Genomic DNA, 24,532 nt, shown 5'->3' on the forward strand with positions numbered 1-24,532 from the left:
CTATTCAACATGTGGCGAAGAATTGGGCAGCTTGTCTACCATGGGCCCATTCCTTTTAAACCACTGGTCACAAGCTTTACTTTCCTTGACGTAATTAGTACGAACGTGACTGGCGCTCAAATAGACACCTGCGGCTGAGTTCACGTGACTTGCGTAAGTATGCGCGTACGCACGTATGCGGACACGTAGGCTACACGCAATGCAATATCTGAGAACAAAAAAATCACCACCCAGTCACTTTGTACAACCATGGGCGAAGCAGTTATGTGCATTCCCAGTGTTTACTACGGGTAGGGATCTATCGCAGGGTGTTGTAACTTTTTATTTTTCTATCACTACATTTGAGATGTGCGTGCTTCGAACTTTAAGTTCTGTGACGCTAGCTCAATAGATATTAAGGACACCTTTAGAGAGGTTTTTATGGGCCACGACTGGGTATCATCCCTAGCTATATATGCTGGCGAAACATGACGCTCGAGAAACTAGTGCAAGTGCAGGCACACTTCAAGGTGGCGTATCTAGCATTGCCTTTTCATTATAGTTTCCGGGATCTCGCGGATTGAAGGAAAGTCCACATTTCCCACCTACAATGATACAGAGCTTCGCATTCATAACACGGGAAACAAGAACGAAGCGAATAGCAAGCGTTGCGGGAAGGAAGCATTTGTCCTTTGCAAAAGCATGCCGCTGAATATTGGTAGCTCAATCCCCAATGGCTGAAGGCTGCACACGGTTCCTCGAGGCACCGTAGGGCGACTGGTAACGACTAGGGACGCGCAGCACTGCTTCCCACGCACAGGCTACGCGTCGTCCTTACAAGTTGAGGAAGTCGGAAGAACGATCGCAAATAAATGTGTGTCTGTGCGTCGACTCGTCCGGCCTCTCGGATTGCCATCTGCTCCTCGGGTAAAAAGGTGAAAGCACTCGCGTCTCCGGCAAACTCTGCCGGAAGACGGCAATGTAACAAAAAAAAAGAAACACGCAAATGATGCGAAGGAAAGAAATTTGTTGACTGAACAAACAAAAAAGGGTCGGGCGGTGTTTGTCCAGCCCGCTTGTATTTTTGCCCCATATGCGTAGAGGCCAGCGCATAAGGTCCGCCGGCCATAAACGCTCTCCTCGTGATTCTCCCCCGTTCGAAAGTTTGGAAACAGACAATATTTTCGCAGCAGCTTTTCTCATATCGAAGCTGTTGGAGGACGGACATTGACGCCGAATGGCAGAGCCGCCGGAGAAGCTAAATATGAACGTATTTTTGATGGCGCGATGTATAGAAGACTTTTTGAATAAACACTGGAAGTAGGTTGTCAAATATTTTAGAAAATATAATAAACTTGTGTTTTCATTCATATCAATCACATTAAAATTTTAAATGAAAGTTATGTCACAGATAATTTAATTGTGAAGTTCGTCTTTCTTGTCATTTCCTTGCAAACGTTTAAAGAAATTTGTGTGCATGGTTGAGTAGCGATAGTTTCTGGCGCGAAATCTACACACCATTTCTAATGCTTAGATTATTTAGACGTTAAGCCAACGCGCCCACTCTTTGCTACTTTATGGGCATAGAAAACATTTGACGGGAGCACGAAAACACGGCCCCGGTTACTCGCCTCAGGGAAAGCAACGTATGCATACATTGACCAATGGCGGAAGTGGAATGTTGCGGAAGCTAAAACTATAGTATGCGAAGCGTAGCTTGCTAGGCACACCAAGAAAGTCGAAGTCGTGTTTTATTTATGAAAGTCAAATAACTCGAGAGTGGCTAGGCATTTTCAAGCTTCGTGTAATGCCCGTGCTTTTCAAGTAACCGAACTAGTTTTTTTTAATTATTACATTGTAATTCTACAACAGCATTTTCCCTCCATAAATGCAACTTTTCCCGGTGCATTAGAAGTTCGCTCATTAATGCGAGGAAAGCGTGAGTTCACTTCTATGCATTACTTTGCAATCGTTACAATGTCTTTTGGAAGCCTGAATCCAGGTACAGATGATCACTTAAGGGTAAAAATATTGTAGCTCCTCCGAAACGTTGTGCATAAATTTACATCAATGAGCAGCGCTTCATCGCTTCAAATATACGCTATTTAAGAATCATGTCATCGTCCCGTGCCATACCTAGTACTGAATTACACATGATTTTTGTCACGAATATTTAGTGCAAACGAACGTCCCATATTGCCACGCACGAAGTCAGATAATTAATTTGAAGGTAAACGAGTGAAAATAAAATTTCTCCTCGACTTTACATACAGGAGACTGCATAATGGGTCAGAATACTTAGCGAATATTACAAAACGCTTTCGACGTTCCCCGTCAGTAAAATACATCGGGCCTTTAGTCATTCAACTTCCTACGACGGCAAATGAGTTCAGGGAGGACAAGCACATTTGCTGCGGGAACGTGCGAATTAGGGGCTTGCCTGCCATGGCGTCCCAACTCGCAACGACATAATGTCTCAGCAGTGGACATGTTCTTTTTGATGGTGGTGGTGGCAATGATGATGATGGCCTGTAACTATGGCTCACGCCCACTTTAGTGCGTTCTTTCGCAGTAAGTATTCATGACAAAAATCCTGTATAATCCGTACTAGGCCTGGTACAGGACGACAACCTTATTCTTAGATTGCATAACCGTAGCGACAAAGCGCTGTTAAGGGATCTAAATTTATCCATGTGTTCAACGTTCGTTATTATCTTCTTTCTCTTCTTCTTCTCGTTCTTTCTTCTTGTTCACCTCCTTTTGGCAACTTATTCCCTACCCTCAACAAGGCATCTTCCCTTTCTTAAAAGCTGGAGATTTTAGCCTGGCTACTCACTCGAAATTCTACTTCAGGTCAGGTATTGGCCCCACCACGGTGGTCTAGTGGCTAAGGTACTCGGCTGCTGACCTGCAGGTCGCTGGATCGAAGCCAGGCTGCGACGGCTGCATTTCCGATGGAGGCAAAAATGTTGTAGGCCGGCCCGTGTGCTCAGATTTGGATGCACGTTTAAGAACCCCAGGTGATCGAAATTTCCGGAGCCCTCCACTACGGCCTCTCTCATAATTATATGGTGGTTTTGGGTCGTTAAATTCCACATATCAATCAATTATGTCCGGTATCCCGACAATATCGGTGAAAAAAAAAGAAGCTACCAGTTGCAAGTAGACTTTTTTAAGGACGATAGTCTTTCTTGGGGACCTTCAACGGAAAAATTTTGGTCTGTCTGCCTGTCTGTGCAATTGTCTGTTTGTCCGCCCTAACGATACCTCATACGGCACCAAACGGCCAACCTCATCCGCAGCGTCCACCAATATTGCTCAAGGTTTAGCGTTCATAGTTGTGCGATTGTCAATTAAAAAAAGCAAATATTGCACATATCTAAGGCACCATAACAACACGTCTATGTTTTGTATGTCTGCCTTTATACTAGAAGAGGCACACACAAGTAACTCTAAGGACTGTAGCGTTTATCGCGCTGCGCTGACAGTGCATCGTGATGCTCAAGAAGGTGTTTTCAACGCTTTGCTACGACGACACGGTGGTGGCACCTGCCCGTCGCTTTGCATTCTACACCTTATCACCTCCGAGACTGGCGCGCATCTTTCCCCACGGTCGCGCACGCCTTCGTTTTCGAAGATAGCTGCCAGATGGCGCTCCTGTCTAACGTGCCTAGATGCGCTTGTTCGCTTCCACTACACGCTCGAGGCACTCTAACGCAGCGCCTTCACAATACCATTCACCAATTTTCTTGCGCAGAACATCAAATAAACGTTTTGTTCACTCTCTCCAGACGCAAGATTATGTTTTTCGACGACATTTACAGTGTAACATGTAGATTCGGGCCAATTCTTTTTCATTATAGCATATTTGTTTCGTATTAGTAATAACCAGTTTTCTTTTCTATTCAGTACGTTAACATAATCTTAAGACTTCTATGTATATTGGCTATTGTTTTTTTTCAATTACTTACTATTGATTTGATAAATCAACTATAAAACGGAGACGGAATCTTTCAGGACCCCAATAAAGTTTTTAATCCACCCATCCATCCATCCATCCATCCATCCATCCATCCATCCATTCATCCATCCATCCATTCATCCATCCATCCATCCATCCATCCATCCATCCATCCATCCATCCATCCATCCATCCATCCATCCATCAGCATTGACATTCTTTGTTGATTTAAATGTTACAACTGCTGTCTTTTTCTTTGTTTCTATTCCCTGCTGTGCTAAAATTTACTATCTATTCTTCTTTGTGGGACCTACAACTACGCTTTGGCTACAGGTCTGATAAGCGTTTCTTCTCAGTAGGTTCACCTACTTCAGACTTAATAGAGACCTGGCTCTGTATTCAGTCTAAAACAACAATAGTTTCTATGTTAATGAATTTACGTTGCCATTATGCGAAAAATAAATAAAATCCTCGTCTTTGATGAATCTGCAGGGCGTAATCGCTTTTTGACTCGCTTTGCACTTTTGTGTATCATTGTTTTATCGTGAGTGTTGTTTACCTCGCGGTAAACAGAAGATTAGGAAACGAGAACCGGAATTCAAAGATCGATAGTGCTAATCAATATTTCTCTTTTTTCGTGTTTTTATTCGCAGCTGTGACAATGCACCACACGGAGATGAAGGCCTTAGCTCTGTGCTCGTTGGTCCTGCTGCTCACGCTAGTATCAGCTCAAGGTGCATCATATCAGGTGAGAATATTTCTTCCCCTTTTTTTGTTTGCTACCACCATGCACACTTTTTAGGTGGGTATATTACAATAAGAGAAAATTAATTTCTGTTGTTTAGAATAGTAAATAACTGGTTATAAGGTACCTTAAGATCCTTGCTTGTGACGATAACCTTTGTACTTATCTCAGGAGCGTCACATGGAAGCACATGACCCGCGATAATCCCCTATATTTATCTCATATTATTCAACAAAAAAAAAGAGATAAATGGGGCACACAATTGCGTCTGTAACTGGCATAATGGGTACCATAATTTAGTGTTTATCGGTAACAAAAACTTGTGTGGTCGCTTAGGCTTCCGTCAATTCGAAAGCGAAAATCACCTTCTTTTTCTTCCAAGTTTATGTGCTGAACATCCCGCACACCTCCCTCCGAAACATTTGTGCAAATAGCGTGGTTTTGCAACGCATCCAAAATCGGAGTAATTGCAAGCGTTCTGCACATCATCTTGCTTCAGCATGGCCTCTGAGATCACACCACCTGTCACCAAGCAACGATGTCGTGTGATGACGTCACTATATGAACCGTGTTACGTCACGTCACAGTGATGTCACATTGACTTCATAAAATCTAGGACTTCGTTGTGACGTCATCCGGTGACGTCACCACGTGATAATTTTGTGCATCACTCGTCGTGACACGCGATGTATATGAGAGATGCGGAGAATCATCACGGGGTGTTTGGAACGCAAGACGAATCACGATTTTGCAAATCGTCATCAGGAAGCAAAACAAACCATCATTTTGCGTTTGATGGGACATCTGAGACTTTCGCCTTAATAAAAAGTATTGCTTTGAAAGTCCCTCGCCGCCAGTCACTGGAACTGTGAATCGAACAACGTTTCGCGAACCATTGATAAGCAAGACGTGTTCTATATTCTTTAATGTTTTAACTAATGGTCTGCAGAAACTATTTTTATGTAAGTAAAAAAAAAAACCTGCGTTTTAACTAACGAGAATGCATCTGAAAACGAAAAAAAGTTGAGCTCTGTTCTTGAATGTAAGAAAAAAAGCTCACTGCAAAGACGCGTTTGCAAGAGGCAGAGAATGGAGCTACGCATATAGCGTATATATTACAGCACCTCTTTCTCTGTTTATACCAAGAATAAAATCAAACCCTGCCTAGCACATCACTATATCATTGACACTTCGCAATGATTAATTGTTCTACGACTTAAAATCTCTAAAACAGCGAAGCGACAGACGAAGATTATCATCAGGCCTGTATGTACTTCTTTTCGGACAGGAATTGTTCAGTTCTTCGGCGCGAAAATGGCTTGGCCAAAATGCCACGCAAAGATGAAAGCCTTCAACTGATTATCATGGATTAATGCGTAGGCTTTGAAGCCAAATTTGAAGCCAAGTCATCCGTGGCGAATTTCCAGGCAAAAAGAAGAAGGACTTAAGGTCTACAAACCAGTTACTGGAAAACAGAATTCCCTTTTGAAATGACCCGGCCATGTGTGTTAAGCAGAGATGAACCAGGCATGAGCTGAATATTATTGCCGTGTTGCCGAAGGAAGCTTTGAAATAACATGATAATAGTAGGTGTAATTACAAAGACTCTGGTGGAGAGAGTCACTTCCTTTCAGAGTTAGTCCTCAACGGTGTCAACTGCTGAGCATAAGGTCGCGGGTTCGATGCTCGGTAGTGAAACTACGAGAACACTCATATGGGCATTAATGATCCTCAGGTGCTAAAATGCAGATACCTAATTTGCTTCAAACTAACGGGCCTAACTGAACATATTGTTACGGGAGGATTTGTTCTGTTGGAGCTGATCTCGCTAACGCTTAAAGAGCACACAGTATTACAGGTCAACAGGGCAGCTCGAGAGACCGATTCACTACAACGTTTTCGTCCTCCTCCACTGGATGTCATTTCAGCGCCTGGGCCGGCGCTGATATGACATCCAGGCTATAGAAGGACGGAGATATCAACTACGAGGCTACGATGCTGAGTCTCCCCCGTGAATTTTCATCTACACAGGTCTGGTCTGGCCCATGGTCTCCCTCAATTCCTCCACTGCAACGAGAGTGAATCTCTGCATCATTTCCTGTTAACGTGCGGTGTGATTAGAAAAGTGGTTAACGATTTATATTACTAGGTACTCTACTATGGGAGAGCATATAGCCGTCCAGGTTATTTGCAAATCAAAGAAAAAGACTTTTTGAAGAACCTTTCCATAGGATAGTCCTTTCCTTTGGAGCAAGTGAAAAGGGATTTAGCCACAGGATCGTTCGCAAAGCCGTGTGCGATTTTATAAAGGAAACAAAACGAATATAATGATTAGCTTATGTATGAATTAACTTTATTTTCAACCACATTAGCTTGTTTGGTTTCCTTTTTTTGTTACCTCTATTTATTCTATTTATAATCTATGGTTTACCAATCTGTTCTTTGTTAAAACATCCTTGTCTAAACATCCCATCTGGTAAAACAATTTTATCTCGAAGAGGAGGTGCCATTCGTTTCATGGCCGATCCCCCGTGGTGGGTTGCGCCAGACTCTGACGAACAACCAACCAACCGATCAGCTTGTGCCGGAGTGACAGTTCCATACGCGTGACAATATTTTGACATCAAAAAATGATGACATCGCATAGTTTTTGTTTTCATAAAAAAATGAACAAACCATTTTGAAGCTCTCACTAAGCGGCAGTTAATTGTCAGGGCGTTACTTTTGAAGTTTTATGCGTCATTCGGCCCCTCTCAGCTATATGTTCTCGAAAGTAGCTGTTGCTGCAGTATCTTTCCACCTTTCTTTTCCTCCTTCAATCCAGGGTGGAGTGTCAGAAAATGATCTTTGCATGTAAACTTCCCGTCTTTACCATGTGCTCTCTCTCCCTGTTGCTCTGCATACAGAACGCGTGAAAAAAGAATAAGTAGGCAACAGAAACAAACCCTCGCACGTACTCTACTGACAATGTAGTTTTTTTTTCTGCAATGTTTATTAATTTTTCCTACCAACGTCTATAGAATACAGGAAATTCTGGCAGATCTCATGCAGTGTGAGAATCGATTTCGTGTGAAGCGGTCAGCGAGTATAGGGACCTACGCCACATTTTAAATTTTTCTTGGGGCAAATTTCAAAATGCGGAAGCGACGCTATTTGCGCGGAAATGCCTGACCTGCTGCCTTTCTTTTTTTTCCTTTCCTTCCTTTTTTCCTTCCTTCCTTCCTTCCTTCCTTCCTTCCTTTCTCCTCTTTTTCTTTATTTCTTTTCTTTCTTTAAGTTATTCAAAATTGCGCAACTCTCCCTTCTAACCTAAGGATTAAGTGTTCTTACAGGCTTCGGCCGTCCCCGCGGAACACTGTTTTCGGACGGAATCGGCATGATATTTTTCATTTTCTATCCGCGGTTCGTCAGCCCAGCCCGTCCCCTTAGGGGAGGAGTTGGTCAGCTCCTAGAACGGCCCGTCGAAAGGATCAGCGCACGATCATGGAAACATGGTTCGAGAATTCGATTACCTCGAACTTTGAATTTCCCTTAAGGACGCAATTTCTCGTATCATTCTTACGTGCATTGTCCGGCAAACCGCATTCAATTCGACAGTGCGAAATATTTAAACAAAGCGCCCATACCAGGTGAACTGTATCTCAATTGTTTATTAAGTGCGGAGCAGAGCTTTAGAGGAGCATACTGTCGTATTTAATCGTCATCGCTTGGCGTAAGGAAGGCGAAATTGCGTATAGTACTGCCAGCTGTAGCACACTGAGCACTCGCTCGCGTCAAAAAGCATTCTTCTTTTTTCTATTTCAATAGGAACAATCGTTCTTCGAGCGCCTTGATGATGAAATAATTGTGGACATTGTCAGTGTTGCTAGGCAAGTACGTCAACACAAACCAACTGTGAAAATTGACAAAGGGAACAGGCGAGAAAGAGAGAGAAAAAGAAAGACAAAAGGAGGAAGAAAATAGCAATACATAGGAATAAAGAGGAAACAAAGAAAAAAACCTAGCTAGAAAATACAAGAAAGAAAGAGAAGGGTAAAAAAAGAAAAAAACGAACAAAGAAAGCTGTCCCGCTCCGCACTTACTTCAAGCATTTGTATTCTTCAGTTCAGTTCACCCTTTGCAAGCCAATTTCATCTCGAAGATAAGGTACCATTCGTTTCATGGCCGATCCCCCATGGTGGGTTGCGCCAGACCATGAGGAACAACCAACCAACCGACCAGCCTGTGCCGAAGTGACAGTTCCATACGCGTGACAATACTTTGGCATGAAAATGATGACAATGCATAGTTTCTGTTTTCATAAAAAAATGAACAAACTATTTTGAAGCTCTTACTAAGCGGCAGGCCCTTGTCCTGGTGTTCTACAAACCTGCTTTCTCACAGTAAGAGTACGCCGGTTCAAAACAAAGCCGTGAAAAAAAAACGATTTTTCTTTATTAATTCTTTGGCGCACGCCAGCTGAGAGCGATCAGACTTTTTGGAACCCCACCTTTGCAGGTCACTCAAATTGAGCTCTTTAGCGCAACGACAATAATACAAGCCTCGTTCGAAAAAATTTTCCACCTCCGAGTAAGCGTAATAATGCCTTCCTGCACGTGTCCCTAACCGGGCGCTCTCTTTTAGCTCCTCTCACTTCTAACCCTTGAACCTCGAATCAAATAAACGAACGCGAAAGACGAGTACAAGCAAGGAACGACAAACACGGTGGCTGTTTTTTCGCGCTGTTTATCTCGTTCAAGATAGAAACACACCGACTTGCCCAAATGTGTATCCCTGACCGTCGCACACGAGGAGACCACGTCGTTTGAGCACAGTCCTTATATACTACTGGAGACAAGTATTTTTTTAAAGGTACACGTGCCGCCTGCATAGATGAGCCTGATGAAACCGCTTTGCCCTTTTGTAAAGTACATTCGTTATTTTTCACGAAGGCATTTATCTGACTCTGCGTTAAAGCGTAGAAAAGAGGAGAGGCGACGACACGGACGCATATCACGCGAAATCGTGGTGGGAGAGTAGTGTCAAAATATTATCTCCTCCACGTGTCGAGAACAACTTGTTTTCGACGATATTTATGACCCTATATAGAAGCAAAAAAAAATTGAAAGCCTGAATAGCAAGTGAGAGCTGGATAAAATAAAAGTGCAATAAAAAATAAGTTGCAAGCGAGAACCTTCGTAGCTAGAGTACTTTCTTTAAAACGTCGGGATCGGTTTCAGTCGACGGACATTTGCACAAGTCTGAGTGGCTGTTATGGAAGTGCACACACGCGCATCAGACTTTGTCGGATAGCGGAAAGAATGACGTCCCCAAAAGTGCGGCTCTACATCAGACGGCGGATATTTTTCGACTCTCGACCATCTTCTCTACACGTGTTCTACTGCTGCTTGTCGAAACCAGAACTGCAACACGTTTCCAACTCGTTATATAGAGTCTCGTTCTCGCAGTCGCGAGCTATAAATGGCGAAGTAGAGTCACTCATAGCACCTTGACGCGTCGAGCATCGTCTCAAAGAACCTGTCTGTCTGTCTGTCTGTCTGTCTGTCTGTCTGTCTGTCTGTCTGTCTGTCTGTCTGTCTGTCTGTCTGTCTGTCTGTCTACCTCGCGCCTTCTTTTGCATAGTCTTCGCTGCTGCTTATTCTCCCTGTCAGGGATTTTAATTACGGTGACGCTCTTTGCTTGATCCTTCACAGAGTTCCGAGGCGTCTGGTGGTGGTGAGGGTGGGCAGCTGGGCGACGTGCTTCTGGAGGAGCACATGGGGTGGGCCGACGGCGGAGGTCCAGATGAGGAGCAGGACGTGGCGCTGGAATCCAAACGCGCCTTCCATGCCATGCGGGGCAAGAAGGACGACGACGACGCCTGGGACTCAGAGGTGAAGCGCGCCTTCCACGCCATGCGCGGCAAGAGGCTCTTGGCACCGGCCAGCGTGGATTCCTTCATCGCCCAGCTGCGTCGCGCCGTGCTCCAGGGGAAACGCGGCTCCGGTTTCTTCGGCATGCGCGGGAAGAGGCAGCTTCGTAAGTGTCTCATTTGTTTTGGCAATATATTTAGGGCGAAGCACCTTAAGGGTAAGACTTGTCCAACCGTATGGCTCCGGTGGGCGCGTCTACCGTCGAGACACGCACACACACACACACACACACAAAACGTTCAACAATATACTAATATGAGTGTGACTGAACAATTTAAAACACCTACAAGCACAAACCTTATATACTAGTCAGCAACATGAACGTAGACATTACAGACCTTAGGACCTGTCTTTGAATACTCGTCATCATTCACTACGTGGAGATGCGTGGATTTTATCTCTCTCTGTGAAATATATGTAGCACACTTAAAGGCCTTAAGCATTCTCCAAGGACTTGAGCACGAAACAATTCAGTGCAGAACCATACGAATTAAAAAAAGCTTGCAGTGCTTTCGATCCTGGGGCCAGTGCAAAGCCATGTTTGGGGCAGAAGATTTCCGGGAGGCGGCAAGGGAGAACAAGTTCACCGACCAAGAAAAATAAAAATGTCGCCAACTTGCACTAGTGGAACAGGGCTGGAGAAAGAGCTCAGCTTGGAATCGACATAGTTCTTTCCGACGTTTATCTATGTGCTGCTAGCGCTAAGAAGTTTAGCTAGACAATGCGAAAATTTATCCCAGTATTGCAATCTTTGGCTACATCATTCGAGTGATGTCATGACTATGTTGCACCCCTGCCGGGCAAAGTTAGGTGAAGCGATGCTGCCCACGAACGAAGCAAGTGGGCCGTGACGTCTTGGTCTTTGCTCGGCAAACGCAGCTGTGGGAACTCAGCTGGATGTGAGCGACACGTCTAAGCGCACTGACGTCACAACTCGGCGCGGCTAGGAGAAGCATTTCCACCAATGATACCTTGGCTATATAAAAACTGTGCAAAGCATGGCGAAGTGATGTGCAGATGGACCAGATGGTTTCTAGGCAACTCACAGTGTTGTCATAGCTAGGAGACCTTCTGTGACCGGTTGCATAGAAAAGGCTGGCTTGAACAGCTCCGCTTTTAAAAGGATAAGGTGGTTTTTGCCCGGGAGTCGTCTCAGGCGACAGCGTAGCCCTGCCGCGGTGGTCTAGTGTCTAAGGTACTCTGCTGCTGACCCGCAGGTCGCGGGATCAAATACCGGATGCGGCGGCTGCATTTCCGATGGAGGCGGAAATGTTGTGGGCCCGTGTGCTCAGATTTGGGTGCACGTTAAAGAACCGCAGATGGTCGAAATTTCCGGAGCCCTCCACTACGGCCTCTCTCATAATCATATGGTGGTTTTGGGATGTTAAACCCCACAAATCAATCAATCAATGAATCAGTCAATCAATCAATCAATCATTCAATCAACGCCAGAATATACGTAGCGAGAACTTTGGATGGACGGACGAACTAGCGAGTGAGCTTACGCGAACAAGTGCCAGCCCTCTAGTGGCACGTCACTCCAGAAGCTTACAGGCCTTCTCCGGCGTGCCAGCTGGGTGCTGTGTGACGTCACTGCTGCTCGGGAATGCGTAGCACGGCTCTCCATAAGCCACACGAAACTACTCAACCTCGGCCAGTGTAACTTACAGTGCGAAATTTCACACGGTACCTCATGCATTAGTGTAAGTCGACCCGATGACGAGTGAATATGTAGCGATCCTCACACACAACCTGTATGAAAGCTTAATTCATTTCACCTTGTTTTGCATTACTTCGGTGGTCGGTCCACGTTCCACCAGGCGATGACGTCCCGTCATATGACATCACAAATTTTACTGGGTTGTGACGTTACGATGACGTCATATGTGGTGACGTGATCACGCGACGTCGATTTCTCGTATCACTTGCGCCGAACCCGTCGACGCGGGACGCCGATGGTTCATTCTCGTGTTTGATGAGGCATTCAGGGCTTTGGCCTTGATAACTAGCCCAAACTGCATAGATTCATTATACAGTTCTATACGGGTAATCGCAGCCGACAAATATGCACTAAATAAAGGCGTTTTTTTTTCTAAAGCTGGCACATGTCTGCCGCGGTGTCGTAGTCGTTACAGTGCTCGGCTGCAGACCTGAGGGTCGCGGTTTCGATCTCCGCCATCGCACTTTCATGGAGGTGAAATATAAGAAGCCTCTGTACTGTGCAATGCATGTTAAAGAACACTAAATGGCCAAAATTTCCCGAGTCCTCCACAACGCCGTCTCTAATATCATATCGTGATTTTGAAAGTTAAACCCCCACATAATATTATTATTCTATAGCTGACACGTGGCCCTATAGGTGGTTGTAATCATATTACGCCTAGTAAGCCCCCTTCGCCTCGTCGAGCGTCGTTTCTCCCCAATCAGGCGTGCGCCTCTCACACTCGTTAAACGCTTCCTCGCGGTTAGACAGGTGTGTATGTTTACCTGATCCTCTTCTTCTCTCGACGCGTGGTCGCTCACCTTCGCGCCGCAAAGCGCAAGCCGCGTTTCCTGGGCAACTCCCGATTCGGCCTCGACATCAAACCTCCCTCCCCGGAGGTCGCCGACGTGATGTTTGACTTTGTTTCTCACAAGGTGGTTGCGCGCCCGACTACGGGAGTATACAGGCCGCCTGCTTATCGATTTACCCGCCTGAATACGGGAGTATTTGCTGGGAAAACGCGCTCCATTGTTCGAACGCCGCGAGCACGTGCTACGTCGGCTCTGCGTACAATGATGCACAATGGTGAACTCGTCGAGACGGTACTGTGATGAGCCAACAAGTTGGAATGCTAGATTAACGAAGAATGCGGCCACGAAGGCAGATTGCTTACGTTTGTCGCCGGGAATGAAAGCTCGAGTGAGCGGGCGAAAAGGTGCGAGCACAGAAAACGCCCCTCAATCGCACTTGTTAGGAAGGAAGGAAGTGTATAGAAAGGCACAAGGCAAAAATCACGAAACTCTCGAATGCAACACCACAGTTTGAGCGCATATTTGCTTAATATTTGTCTTTTCTTTTTGTCCTGGCTCAGTAGCGACAATTATATTGCACAATGGCGAACCTGCGTACGGGGAATGGTGAATTTATCTTTGTGTACTGCCGCTGTTCCGATTGATTGGTTATTAGCAAAAGTTGCGCCCATTTTCAAAGCTGCTGACCGCCTTAATGTTTGTAATTACCGTCCAATTTCTATCACATGCACGGCGTGCAAAGTAATAGAACATATAATTTCAAAATATATATTTCAATATATAGAAAACAATAATTTGTTTTATAATAAGCAACATGGTTTTAGAAAAGGCCTTTCAACCGTCACTCAGCTTTTTGAATCTGTTCATGCTTTCGCTACAGCGATAAACTCAAAAGAACAAGTCGATGTCATAGCAATTGATTTCTCTGAGGCCTTTGATAGAGTATGTCACCAGAAACTTATTCAAAAAATGTTAATACTTGGTATTGATCCCGCAATTGTAAGATGGGTTGAAGCGTACTTGCGCAATAGGTTGCAGTTTGTTGAAATAAGTGGCGCACGTTCTTCTCTTTTACGCGTATCCTCAGGTGTGCCACAAGGCTCCGTGTTGGGACCTCTACTCTTTTTAATTTATGTGAATGATATTGCAACGGTTGTGCCTCCTTTTGTTGATGTAAGGTTATATGCAGATGATTGTCTCTTGTTTTGTCATGTGAAAAGTGTTTCTGATCAAATGCTCCTCAATGATGCTCTTCGATGTATTGACAACTGGTGTGAAAAATGGGACATGAAAATTAATTTTTATAAAACTGTTTGCATGACAATTTCAAATAAAAAATCCACCCTTAACTATAAATACACAATAAACAATAGAAATATAAGAGTTCTAATGAGTTTAAATACTTAGGTGTTACTATATCCAGCAGTTTAAAGTGGGACAATCATATTGACAACATTACAGGACTGGCGAAGCGAAAGCTGGGTTTTCTGAGAAGGAAACTCCGCAATGCAACGCCCTCTGTTAAATTGTTGGCGTATAAGACTATTGTTAGACCAACGCTGGAGTGCGCAGCTATCATCTGGGATCCGCATACTAAAACTGAAATTAACAAACTTGAACGAGTACAAAGATTGGCCGCGAGGTTTATTTATTCAAATTACATGAGAACACAGTCTGTATCACTTTTGCTTGCTAGGGCTGACCTTCAATCGTTAGCTACACGTAGAAAAATAGCTCGCTTAAAATTTATTTATGACCTGTATCAAAAGAACTACAAGCTGGATCCCAGTGTATACCTGCGCCCCCCAGGACGAGTGTCGGCTCGTACCAATCACTCATTTTCTGTCCAAGCTTATGTACCGCGGGTGGATGTATTTAAGTTTTCGTTTCTGGTGCGATCTATTGTTGACTGGAATGCGCTTCCTCCCGAGGTACTTACAGGATGTAGATCCTCACAGGATTTTCAACGACGGCTGGACTTGTTTTTTGCCTAACATTGTTTGTGTATTGTTCACCTGTTCACCTCCCACCCCTGCTACAGCCCGCAAGGGCTAGCAGTATTGTAAATAAATAATAATAAATATAATATATATATATATATATATATATATATATATATATATATATATATATATATAGGATAAAGAAGTGTAAACCTAAGGACTCGTTTTTCTGTGTTTTACACAATATTAATGAGATCTAACAGACAATAATGCCAAGGAAAGCATAGATCCTGCCCGGACCCGGGCAGATCAGATCCAGGCCACGCCAAGTCATTTTTTCACCCACTTTTCTTCATATTTACATTACAATTTGATCTAATATCTTCCCCTAAACTTTCCTTGGCATTATTGTCTGTTATATATATATATATATATATATATATATATATATATATATATATATATATATATATATATATATATATATATATATATATATATATATATATATATATATATATATATATATATATATATAATTATTTGAGCCCCACTTGCATCGCGATGGCTCTCCTTCTTTCGCAAGCGTCACTCAATTAACCCCCCGAGAAGTACTTTTCAGTGCGATGACCTTCCGCACTTACAATCTGAAAAAAAAAAGTTATAGCGAACCTAATGGCTAAGCTCTCAGAAGCTTCGTTTCTTTCCCCGTACGCAGGTAACGGCCAAAAGAGTTCGAGGACGAAGTTCGTCGCGTCACGAGGTCGAAGGTCGGCCTCGGGCGAGCCTGCGGCCGAGGCGTTCTTCTAGGAGATCTTCCCGCCCTCCGCCACCGCCCGCGCCCTCTTCCCGAACCCTCATGTCCCGGCGCCATTCCAACGTACAGCCGCCGCAGTCTCTCGCTCGCGCCAGTCAAGCACATCCGCTGTCTCGGACGACGCCCAGCAGAGCCCGCCGGCAAAAGCCCGCCGCCGTGCAGACGTCCTCCCCCCATGCCCACTGCGGAACGACCGCCGAAGACGACATCAGAGACCTCGAAAAAGCCATCGTCTCTCAAGTCGAAGAACGTGGTGGGCTCGCTTCAGCGTCACCACGGGGATGATTGTCATCGCTGTAGAATCCGTGCACCCGCGATGCTGGCCGATGCTTGTCACAAATACCGCGTGTTACGGGTAAAGCGGCCATTTGCTTTCATTCGTTTTGGACATTGTACGCGCTTGCGTGATCTGTTTTGTTCATCGTTGTCTGCTCTCGCTATTTCCTTGGGTAGATTTTGGCAGCTGGAACAGTTTACCTTTAGAGGGCGTTTGAGCTGAACTGCATGATACCTACGTCCACTGTTTGGAAAATGTACGTTCTAAAAACAAAGATGTCGTGTTTAAATCCGCGAGTTCTGTACAGTTTTATTGCGGTAGCTTGTGTTCAATTTTGTCGCTGACCCAAACGACAGCGCAGGAAGACAATGGTTTATTGTATGGCTTCAACGATGTGCAGACACTTATCGAATCAATTCTAGGGTGTCCGCCATGTTCATGATGTTATTTGTTTTTTTTTTTTGGTCTATGCATATAGCTAAAAATGACACTAAATTAAGCCTAACCAGGCTAGTAGTTATAGCTTTTTGGAGGCTTGAACAGAATTGTAATCACGTAACACATTCTAGTCAGTTCGAACAACTTGTTTTCTCGCTGTGCGAAATAAAGCTACGTGCTATGTCACATTGCTTGCCGGAGATGTCATGATGGTGATAAAGTTTCATCACGCCCCTTAAATGAGAAATAGCTTCCTATCAGGTCAACTAATAAAGAAATGTGCACACGTCACCAACACCAAAACAAAGGTTCCATCCACTTGAGCCCTGAGTACCACCTCAATGTCTGCGAGTGAAGAACATGAAGTAATGATTCAAAAAGACGGCGGTCATCTCCCTCATCATCTGAATTGAGCTTTGCATTGCTTAGTGAAAACGAAGGGAGGTTAATTGAGTGAGCGGGGGGTGCCTTTTAAGCACATTGAGATGAGAATTTATTAAAGCTTTGACTTGAGATAATGAACAAAAGCATTGCTAGACATATGTCCTTTAACAGGAAATTGACCAAGATAGTCCTAAATATGTATAAATACCGTAGCAGAAGGGTTCATATGTGCGCTCTCAAAAGCAGTAACCATTGTTTTAGCATCCTTTCATAAAAGATCGTTCTCATGGGGCATGCTAAACTCTCGTTCAGACTAAAGCGCCTAAATAGTAGCTCACTTTTTAGAGGCAGTTGTAGCATGGTAAAACTTAAAAGCCTGTAGGATTTGGCATGTTAAAGCATAAGATCCTCACAGTTTCGATTCGGCAAGTGCAAACTTATTACTGGGGTGTAGATTTATCGATGGGCTCTTTGTAATATAATAATAGCACAATGATTCGGGATAGAACGCGAGTGTTTAGACAGCATTTCATTTCAGAATGTTCGTACAACTCAGTTCGGTTCCTCTGCTGCTTTCTCCACATTCTGAACTACCGGCCAGTGCAAAGGTGTGTTAACGGTTTTTCCCACCCCACGACGGCACCACAAACTGTGTACAAATAAATTATTCTGTTCGTGGTGACGTTACGGGGTGATCAACAAGATACATGCTGTTCTGAAATCTGTCGTTCTGTATTAAGAGAAAAGAAGGAAAGATCTAATGGTTCATAATGATAGTTTTTGTACATGTGCCAATAAAAAAATAATGAAAACGGGAATCGCTGCGGCAAAAGTACAGTAAAAAACTTTTTTTTTCTTTCGTCATTCCATAACCTTTTCCCGGAAACCCGGCTACGTCGAGGATCTCTGATGTCATACGGCGAGAAGTTTACAAAAATTGACAATCGAACGAAACGATAGCAGGTATATATACACACAAAGGCGATGTTCATATAACCTTCGTGTAGTACGACACTTTACTTTCGTCAGTCGTTAAAATGCTTTTTTTTTATTTGCCGTTAATTGCGAAGGCTCCACATCCAAGTTTTTTCTCCATGCCCTTTATTTTTAGTTTTTTTGCGTTTTTTTTCTCGGCATTTATTTCTTCGCATTCACGCAAACCCTCAAGTTTCTCAACATGCATGATTTAGTATGCTAGTGTTTTTTTTAATCATATAAAACGTACGCTTTGCAGCGTTGAATAGTAGAAGCCGACAATGGCTGCTACTAAACTAAACTATTTAACATTTAATTTCACAAATTGCCAGGCGAATAGTGCGAGACATAGCTGACGTATAGAAAAAATCTAGGTCCGATATGAAACCAGCCTAAATGTTCACTAAGCGCTTTTATCTGACGCAAATACCCGGTTTAAGGCAAGTCATAAAAGTGAGAGACCTTCCGCAATTTCATTCGATAAGGTAGACCTTAAATTTTACAATTCTTCTGAGCTGAATGCACTGACTTAGTCGCCGAACAAGTTTCGCGCCAGTTTTTTTGTTTTGAATGACGTTGCGCTGCACTATTCATGACAGTGGAGAATGAAAACTGAACGGAGGTGATTCGGAAGCCGCGACTGACAGCACCAACCAATTTAGATGTTCGTTTATTCGCTGGCGTATCTCGAAGAGTGTGCATTCGCAGACGCTGACAGATGTCCCAGAATGGCCGAAGTTGTCGCTAAAGTTTCGATGACGGCTGATAGGAAAACTCTCGCGTGCACCCAGTGAAGTCAACCTTCGAAGAGTTACTCCGTCAGCCATTACTACCGCCCCTTCGCACACAAACACACCGACACATCTTTCGAAAACAGCCAGACCTGTCTTTCCCTTGTTGAAAAGCGCGCGTGTTTCTCTTCGACAACCCGAAGAAGGCGCTTATCTAGCCCCCATTGTTCCAGGGTACACGCGACAGAAGCACGAGAAAAGAAGCATTGTTGTGGGCGTCAGTGATTTAACAATGTCGGGATCGAAGTTGCCGTTGTCTAAAGCTTATCGGCACCGTCCGCTTTTTAAAGCGTGTCAATAATGACAGCTAGCCTGGAAAGTTATGGGCCGACTCAGTTCCTTTTTTTTTTTTTTGAGCTCATGGGCATCTAAAGGGCACGCCGCCACTAAAGTATGGCAAGCGTGGTGTTATTACTCCGCTAATCATGCGACCAGTTGTCCATTGTCTACTCCTAGAGCGGGCACACTTGTTGTTTATAGAGAATTTTTGTTTCGGTGCAGATCTTTGAAGGTCGAGTGGTAAACAAATATACGGAACATACATTTCTATACTCTGCCCGTGTTCGCGTTATCCCCAACAAGCAGTTCTAGTTTGGTTTGTGAGTGATAAATGATCCTCTTGTCACTCATTTGAACAAACAGGAAATCGTTGACTCCCGGTTGCTTACTGCAGGAAATGATTCTTGCGGGCTTCACTTTCTTAGCACTAAACATCAAATATATCCGAGTTCACGGAAGTCAGTTAGTACCTGTTGGTGACAGAATGCAATCGAAAAGTTCGATAAATTTCATTGAATGAGCATAAAAGTTATAACAAAGTGCTCACCGTTCTGGGCCCATACAGGATCATATTAGCCGAAAAATTGGGTCAAACTTCACGTCGAACTAACTTCGCAAACTTACGTAAATTGACTTCCAGAGCGGCACGTCTACGGCCCACCCCATAAAATACTACCCCAGAAAAAGTTGGTGTGTTTTTCCACGAGTAATAGTTGCGGGACTCCTTACCTATGAGTTCTTTTTGTGCGGCAATATTTACTGAAATATTAAGTAATCAGCATCTTACAATTTGTCAAAAAAAAACATTCCAGAAAGCCATTCTACTGCTCGAAGGTTTGCTTTGTATACTAATGCCGTTGTTGTTTTGAATGTGCAGACGCTGCACCGGAGTGAAGTTATCAGTGTTCTTGCAAACGGCGCGTTGTACCAATTGCAGATTGCAGTGGCGCCATCTTGCCATCGAGGGCAACACTGACATCCTTACATATCCAGCTTCTTGGAAACCGCGCCGCGTTTTGAGTTGCAGTTCGCCATTCTACACGTTAACGTGAGCTAGCTGAATGGGCCCTCCAGAAACATGAGGAGAGAGTGAAGTGATCCTATTTTTGGAACGAGGAAAAGTGTCTTCTCCCCCAAAGCAAAGCCTTGCCGCCTTCTTCTGCAGAATGATGTACACATTCATTCTTTTCTTCACTCCACACGTGAAAGTATTTTGATTAAGAATGTTTTGACTTGAAAGGTCAGCATAACACGTTCATTTGTTGCTATATACCGCGCCGCAAATACAACCAAGGCGTGGCCTACAAACCAAGTCAGGCGGCTCTTCGAGATCTTATGAGGCATAATATTTAGGCACAGGCACGCGTTGTCAAACTGGAATGTGAAGGGAAAAAAAAAATTTGGGACTCTTTGTACGGCCCACCAGTTTTCGTGCGTGCTGCTGGAGCTTAAAAACACCACGTAAAAAAAGAAAGAACGTTCATGCCTGTTTCACGAATAAGTATAAGTAGTGCTACAATGTGGTCACTTTATGTCGTCTAGCATGTTGTTATTGTGTGTGCAATAACATTAAAGGCAAAACGCTTCGCAATAACGTGCACCACAGGGCCTCTTTCTTACACAAAGCATAATACGGACCTCCGCAATCGAAAACCTGTTGTTTCTCATTACTCAGCGACGTTATGTTTCCTACTTTCAAGCGTGACGTGTTTATTTCTTCCTCCTTTCTTGGATAAAGTGTTTTGTCGTGGTGCTCTGTATACCACTACTTGTTTGTACTTTGTTTTGTCAGTGTCGCCGGGCCAGTGGGCACTACGTGATTCCTACGTGGAGCCATGGTAGCAGAAGAGACATATCAGTTTTGTGTGAGCCCCGCTGAATCCTACTGCGATGTGTCCGATAACGTTGGCTCCGCTGCTGTCACGCTTAAATATATCGCGTGTAAATTAAGCGTACCCGCGTAAGCCAGGAGGAAATTGTACATCTCACTCTGCATACTACAGCGCCAGCAAATGTTTTACCTACCCCGTTGTGTTTTCCTCATTTTCGTTAGGCTTGCGAAGAGTGTTGTAATTCTCCCGTTCCAAGCTTCAAATAAAACGATCTTCTATTTTGAAGTGGCCAGAGTGTACTGTTATTTATACGGCGGCGCTTAAACACCCCACGACAGCCTGTTTGACATTGATACTTGTCATATACTCAGATTTGGATGCAGAAGCGTAGCCAACAATTTGTTTCAGTTCAGTTCAGTTCAGTTTATTTTTACTTTCGTACAAAACATACATGCTTACATAAACATACAGAAGGAGGTCCCAGAGCACTTGGCTGAAGGGGGACCTCCTGTCAGAAAATGTAATAAATATGCACAAGTAAAATGCAGCAACGTTGAATCAGTTTTACAAATAAATTCGGGTTGTGGGAGAGAAAGGGGGGGGGGGAGAGTTCAACCATATTTGACTTATTTCAATGCACGTGTTTGTATGTGCACACGGGCAAAATTGAAAAATAAACTTTGAGGAAACGGGGCTCACTCCTCCCAACGCCCCTCTTTTTTTTTTTTCAGTGGACTCATCCTCTTTTTTTTACATTTTATTGAGGTTGTTATGACCACATTTCAAGAAATGCACAACACTGATTAGACCCATAGCCATAGGCTAGTAAGGGGTCTAACGGGAGAAAGTGTACAAGCAGAATACAATTTGTATATAAGAAAAAATCAAAACATCAAAAAACGTTGATTTTTCAACAAACAAACAAAAATACAAGAAGATACACATTGTTGCACTTTGTTCATAAGTAATGAAATAATCAAGTATAGACAAAACATCAAAATATGTGTAAGGCTTAGTACATGGTCATTACTATTAATCTACATGTAGCAAATATTTTTTGAGTGCGCTCGAGAAAACCCTAGAATCTTTAATCTGAAGTGATATGTTATTCCACACTTTAGCTCCTGTCTAAACACTACAGTAAATGTTGGAAATGAATGAAAGAAGAAAAATTTCTATCTTCGTTGAACAAAAACCAAGTGCAATCAATAGGCAATGGCGCCGAAGAACGCGTGAAGAATATTATTCGTCATCTGCAACCGTAGTGTTCTCATTCTGCGATAAACGGAGCACAATGAAAGTGTACGAAAAAGGCAGCTTTGACGTGCCAGTATATAGAGACCAAACCGACTACTTTCGGATAACGCGTCCCACGCTATATCAATCGAGATACAATGGTGGTCGCTCTCAAATTCACTTGAACGGGCGTTTCAGTTTATTCGATTAAATACAGTTTATTCAATATCGACAATATTAGTTTACAAAAGAAGTGTGCACAAGATTGGTAATACTCAAGGAGCTCCAAAGTTAAAAACTGTTGGGGGGACTCCCATACAAGATGTGAACGGAAAAGGAAGGCATACATTGTTCAGTGGTTACAGCATCTTTGGTGATAAAGAAAATGAACAGTGTGAAAATAAATACAAAAGCGGACATGCTTATATGTTGAACAAACATAAAGAAAAAGGTAATACTGAAAAAAAAAGAATCAGAAGTTATAATTCAAAACAGAAAAGCAATATACCATGTACCAAACAAAAAGAAATTGCTAGGACTAAGACAGTTTTTGCAAAAAGTATTTCTCAACTTGGTTTTTGCACGCATGTTCCGTGCTTGACGATTTAAACATGTAAGGAAAGAAATTCCATAGCGGGATTCCCATAAACGTGGTGGTGAACTTGCCATAGTTCCAGCTCAGAAAATTCATTAACGTTGTTATTTACGAGAAGATATTAAATTAAACTTCGTAAGATAGGATACTAACCGTGAATGCATAAGACGCTCAATTACCTTGCTAAAGAATGTTAGATTACAAATGGGGTATGTAGTTACTGAGAAGTTCACAGTCACCTTTATTGTGGACAGGTGTTATTCTACCAACTTTAAGGGAATCAGGAAATACGCCCTCTTTAAATATCTTGTTAACAATAAATGCAAGCAATGATAGGAGATATCTCACTAGAAACTAACTTGATGTGGGATGGGTTAACAGAGTCGAGACCGGTTGCCGCAGACCTGAGCGGAGGTAACGTGAAAAACTTCCTCAGCATTTGTAGGTCACAAGTAGAAAAATTGAGGTTGACGTGGCAATGTTGATAATGGGGGATTTGTAAGAGAAACATAGGTACTGCTAATTTACTCATTGAATGCATTAGCGATGTCAGTTGAATGATTTTACGTTCATGCTTCAGTTTTATTTCCGTTATTTGCTGACGACTTTTATTATTTTAAATTTATATTTAAAACAAACTTATCAAATTCGAACCTTACATATTCACAGTGAATATTAGAAAACGCAGGGTCATTGCAGCGTTTGTATGACAATGATGATTTAGTAAAGATGGCGGATCCACCGCGACGTGGAGTAGCGCGATATTAGTATTCTGCATTGTACCCTGATAGTGCATACATGTTCTTATAGTCCAGTGACAGCCATGCTTCAGATAAACTGATGAGTGAGAATTTCTAATTATTTGAAAGAATGAAACGTGGTGAGGCTATTGCAGTTTTTACGTACGCTGCGCATAGTAAAATGTATCAGTGATAGCTTTGGGTTTTCATCACTGAGGTATTTTTTCAGAGCTTGACAAGAAAACATTCTCGTGCAGATTCAAGGTGCGCAACCACAGGTTGTACCACAAGTAGACAAAGAAAAAACAGCAAGGTCACCCACACATGAGATACGACAGACACGGCTCTCATATGTCTTCCGAGCCTTAATCAAGCAGGGATGTTTCCAGCCTTTTTTCATTTGAAGTGCCTGCGCGAACAGCCGTTTCCTTTCTTGCGTGAGATGATCATTCACATATAAGGGCTTCTGATTTATTTGGGAAAACCCAAAGCGCACAGTGGTTAAGCGAGCCTTTCGCACTTTATTCAAGAACTCTTTTTTTTTTTCGCTGGAGCAGGTGCGTGCGATAATGTTTGTGTCTTTTTTAGCTGGCCCACGGTGCAGTGTGTAGGCGTCTTCCGGTGCAATTTTACACCCTACAGCTTCATCCATAGATTGAACAAGTGCAAGACAGCTTTCACCTTCCTGGCTTCCGAGCGTGGAAGTTAGGAAGTGGCAGCAAGTTGCATTTTCATCCAATTAAACTAATCATTTATTTATGACATAGTTATTACATCACAAATATAAAGACTAATACCTATGCCCCCTATACTTTGTGACATTACACTGTTGCTTTTATTAAACGTTGAGATGCACATCACGCAAATCACGACTCTTGACAGTTGACGCTTTGCCATATAAATTCGGTTTGAGTACCCCATGCCCAAGTTCACATGTAACTAGGAAAACCCATTATCGTAGGTAGCGCGGAAAAGAACTATAGAGACAGATACAAAAATAACAAGCCAACGAATAAAACAACATATGTCTTTAGCAACGTTGCGCGCTATCCATAATGATGTATCATTACCATTTAATCTGATCAAATTGGCTGTTAAGAAAACTCACCTCCTT

The 24,532-nt window shown here is 43.2% G+C and overlaps 1 protein-coding gene and 1 long non-coding RNA gene across 2 annotated transcripts in view; one reads left to right on the forward strand and one right to left on the reverse strand.

The window, feature by feature from the left end:
* The window catches only part of LOC119172190 (uncharacterized), a 168,861-nt gene extending 147,726 nt beyond the window's left edge, over window positions 1-21,135 (forward strand). Inside the window, exons 2-4 of the mRNA XM_037423217.2 lie at window positions 4,594-4,688; window positions 10,379-10,703; window positions 15,773-21,135. Coding sequence (XP_037279114.2) covers window positions 4,602-4,688; window positions 10,379-10,703; window positions 15,773-15,864 — 504 coding nt within the window. The 5' untranslated portion in view covers window positions 4,594-4,601 and the 3' untranslated portion in view covers window positions 15,865-21,135. The remainder of the gene's footprint in view (window positions 1-4,593; window positions 4,689-10,378; window positions 10,704-15,772) is intronic.
* Window positions 9,103-13,465, reverse strand: LOC142814500 (uncharacterized). The gene is made up of 2 exons (XR_012894937.1): window positions 13,085-13,465; window positions 9,103-10,674 (listed from the first exon to the last, which is right to left on the reverse strand). It is a non-coding gene; the product is annotated as an uncharacterized LOC142814500 (long non-coding RNA).
* Window positions 21,136-24,532: the final 3,397 nt, after the last annotated feature.

The sequence above is a fragment of the Rhipicephalus microplus genome, chromosome 4 (assembly GCF_043290135.1).
Source record: "Rhipicephalus microplus isolate Deutch F79 chromosome 4, USDA_Rmic, whole genome shotgun sequence".
Lineage (NCBI taxonomy): Eukaryota > Metazoa > Arthropoda > Arachnida > Ixodida > Ixodidae > Rhipicephalus > Rhipicephalus microplus.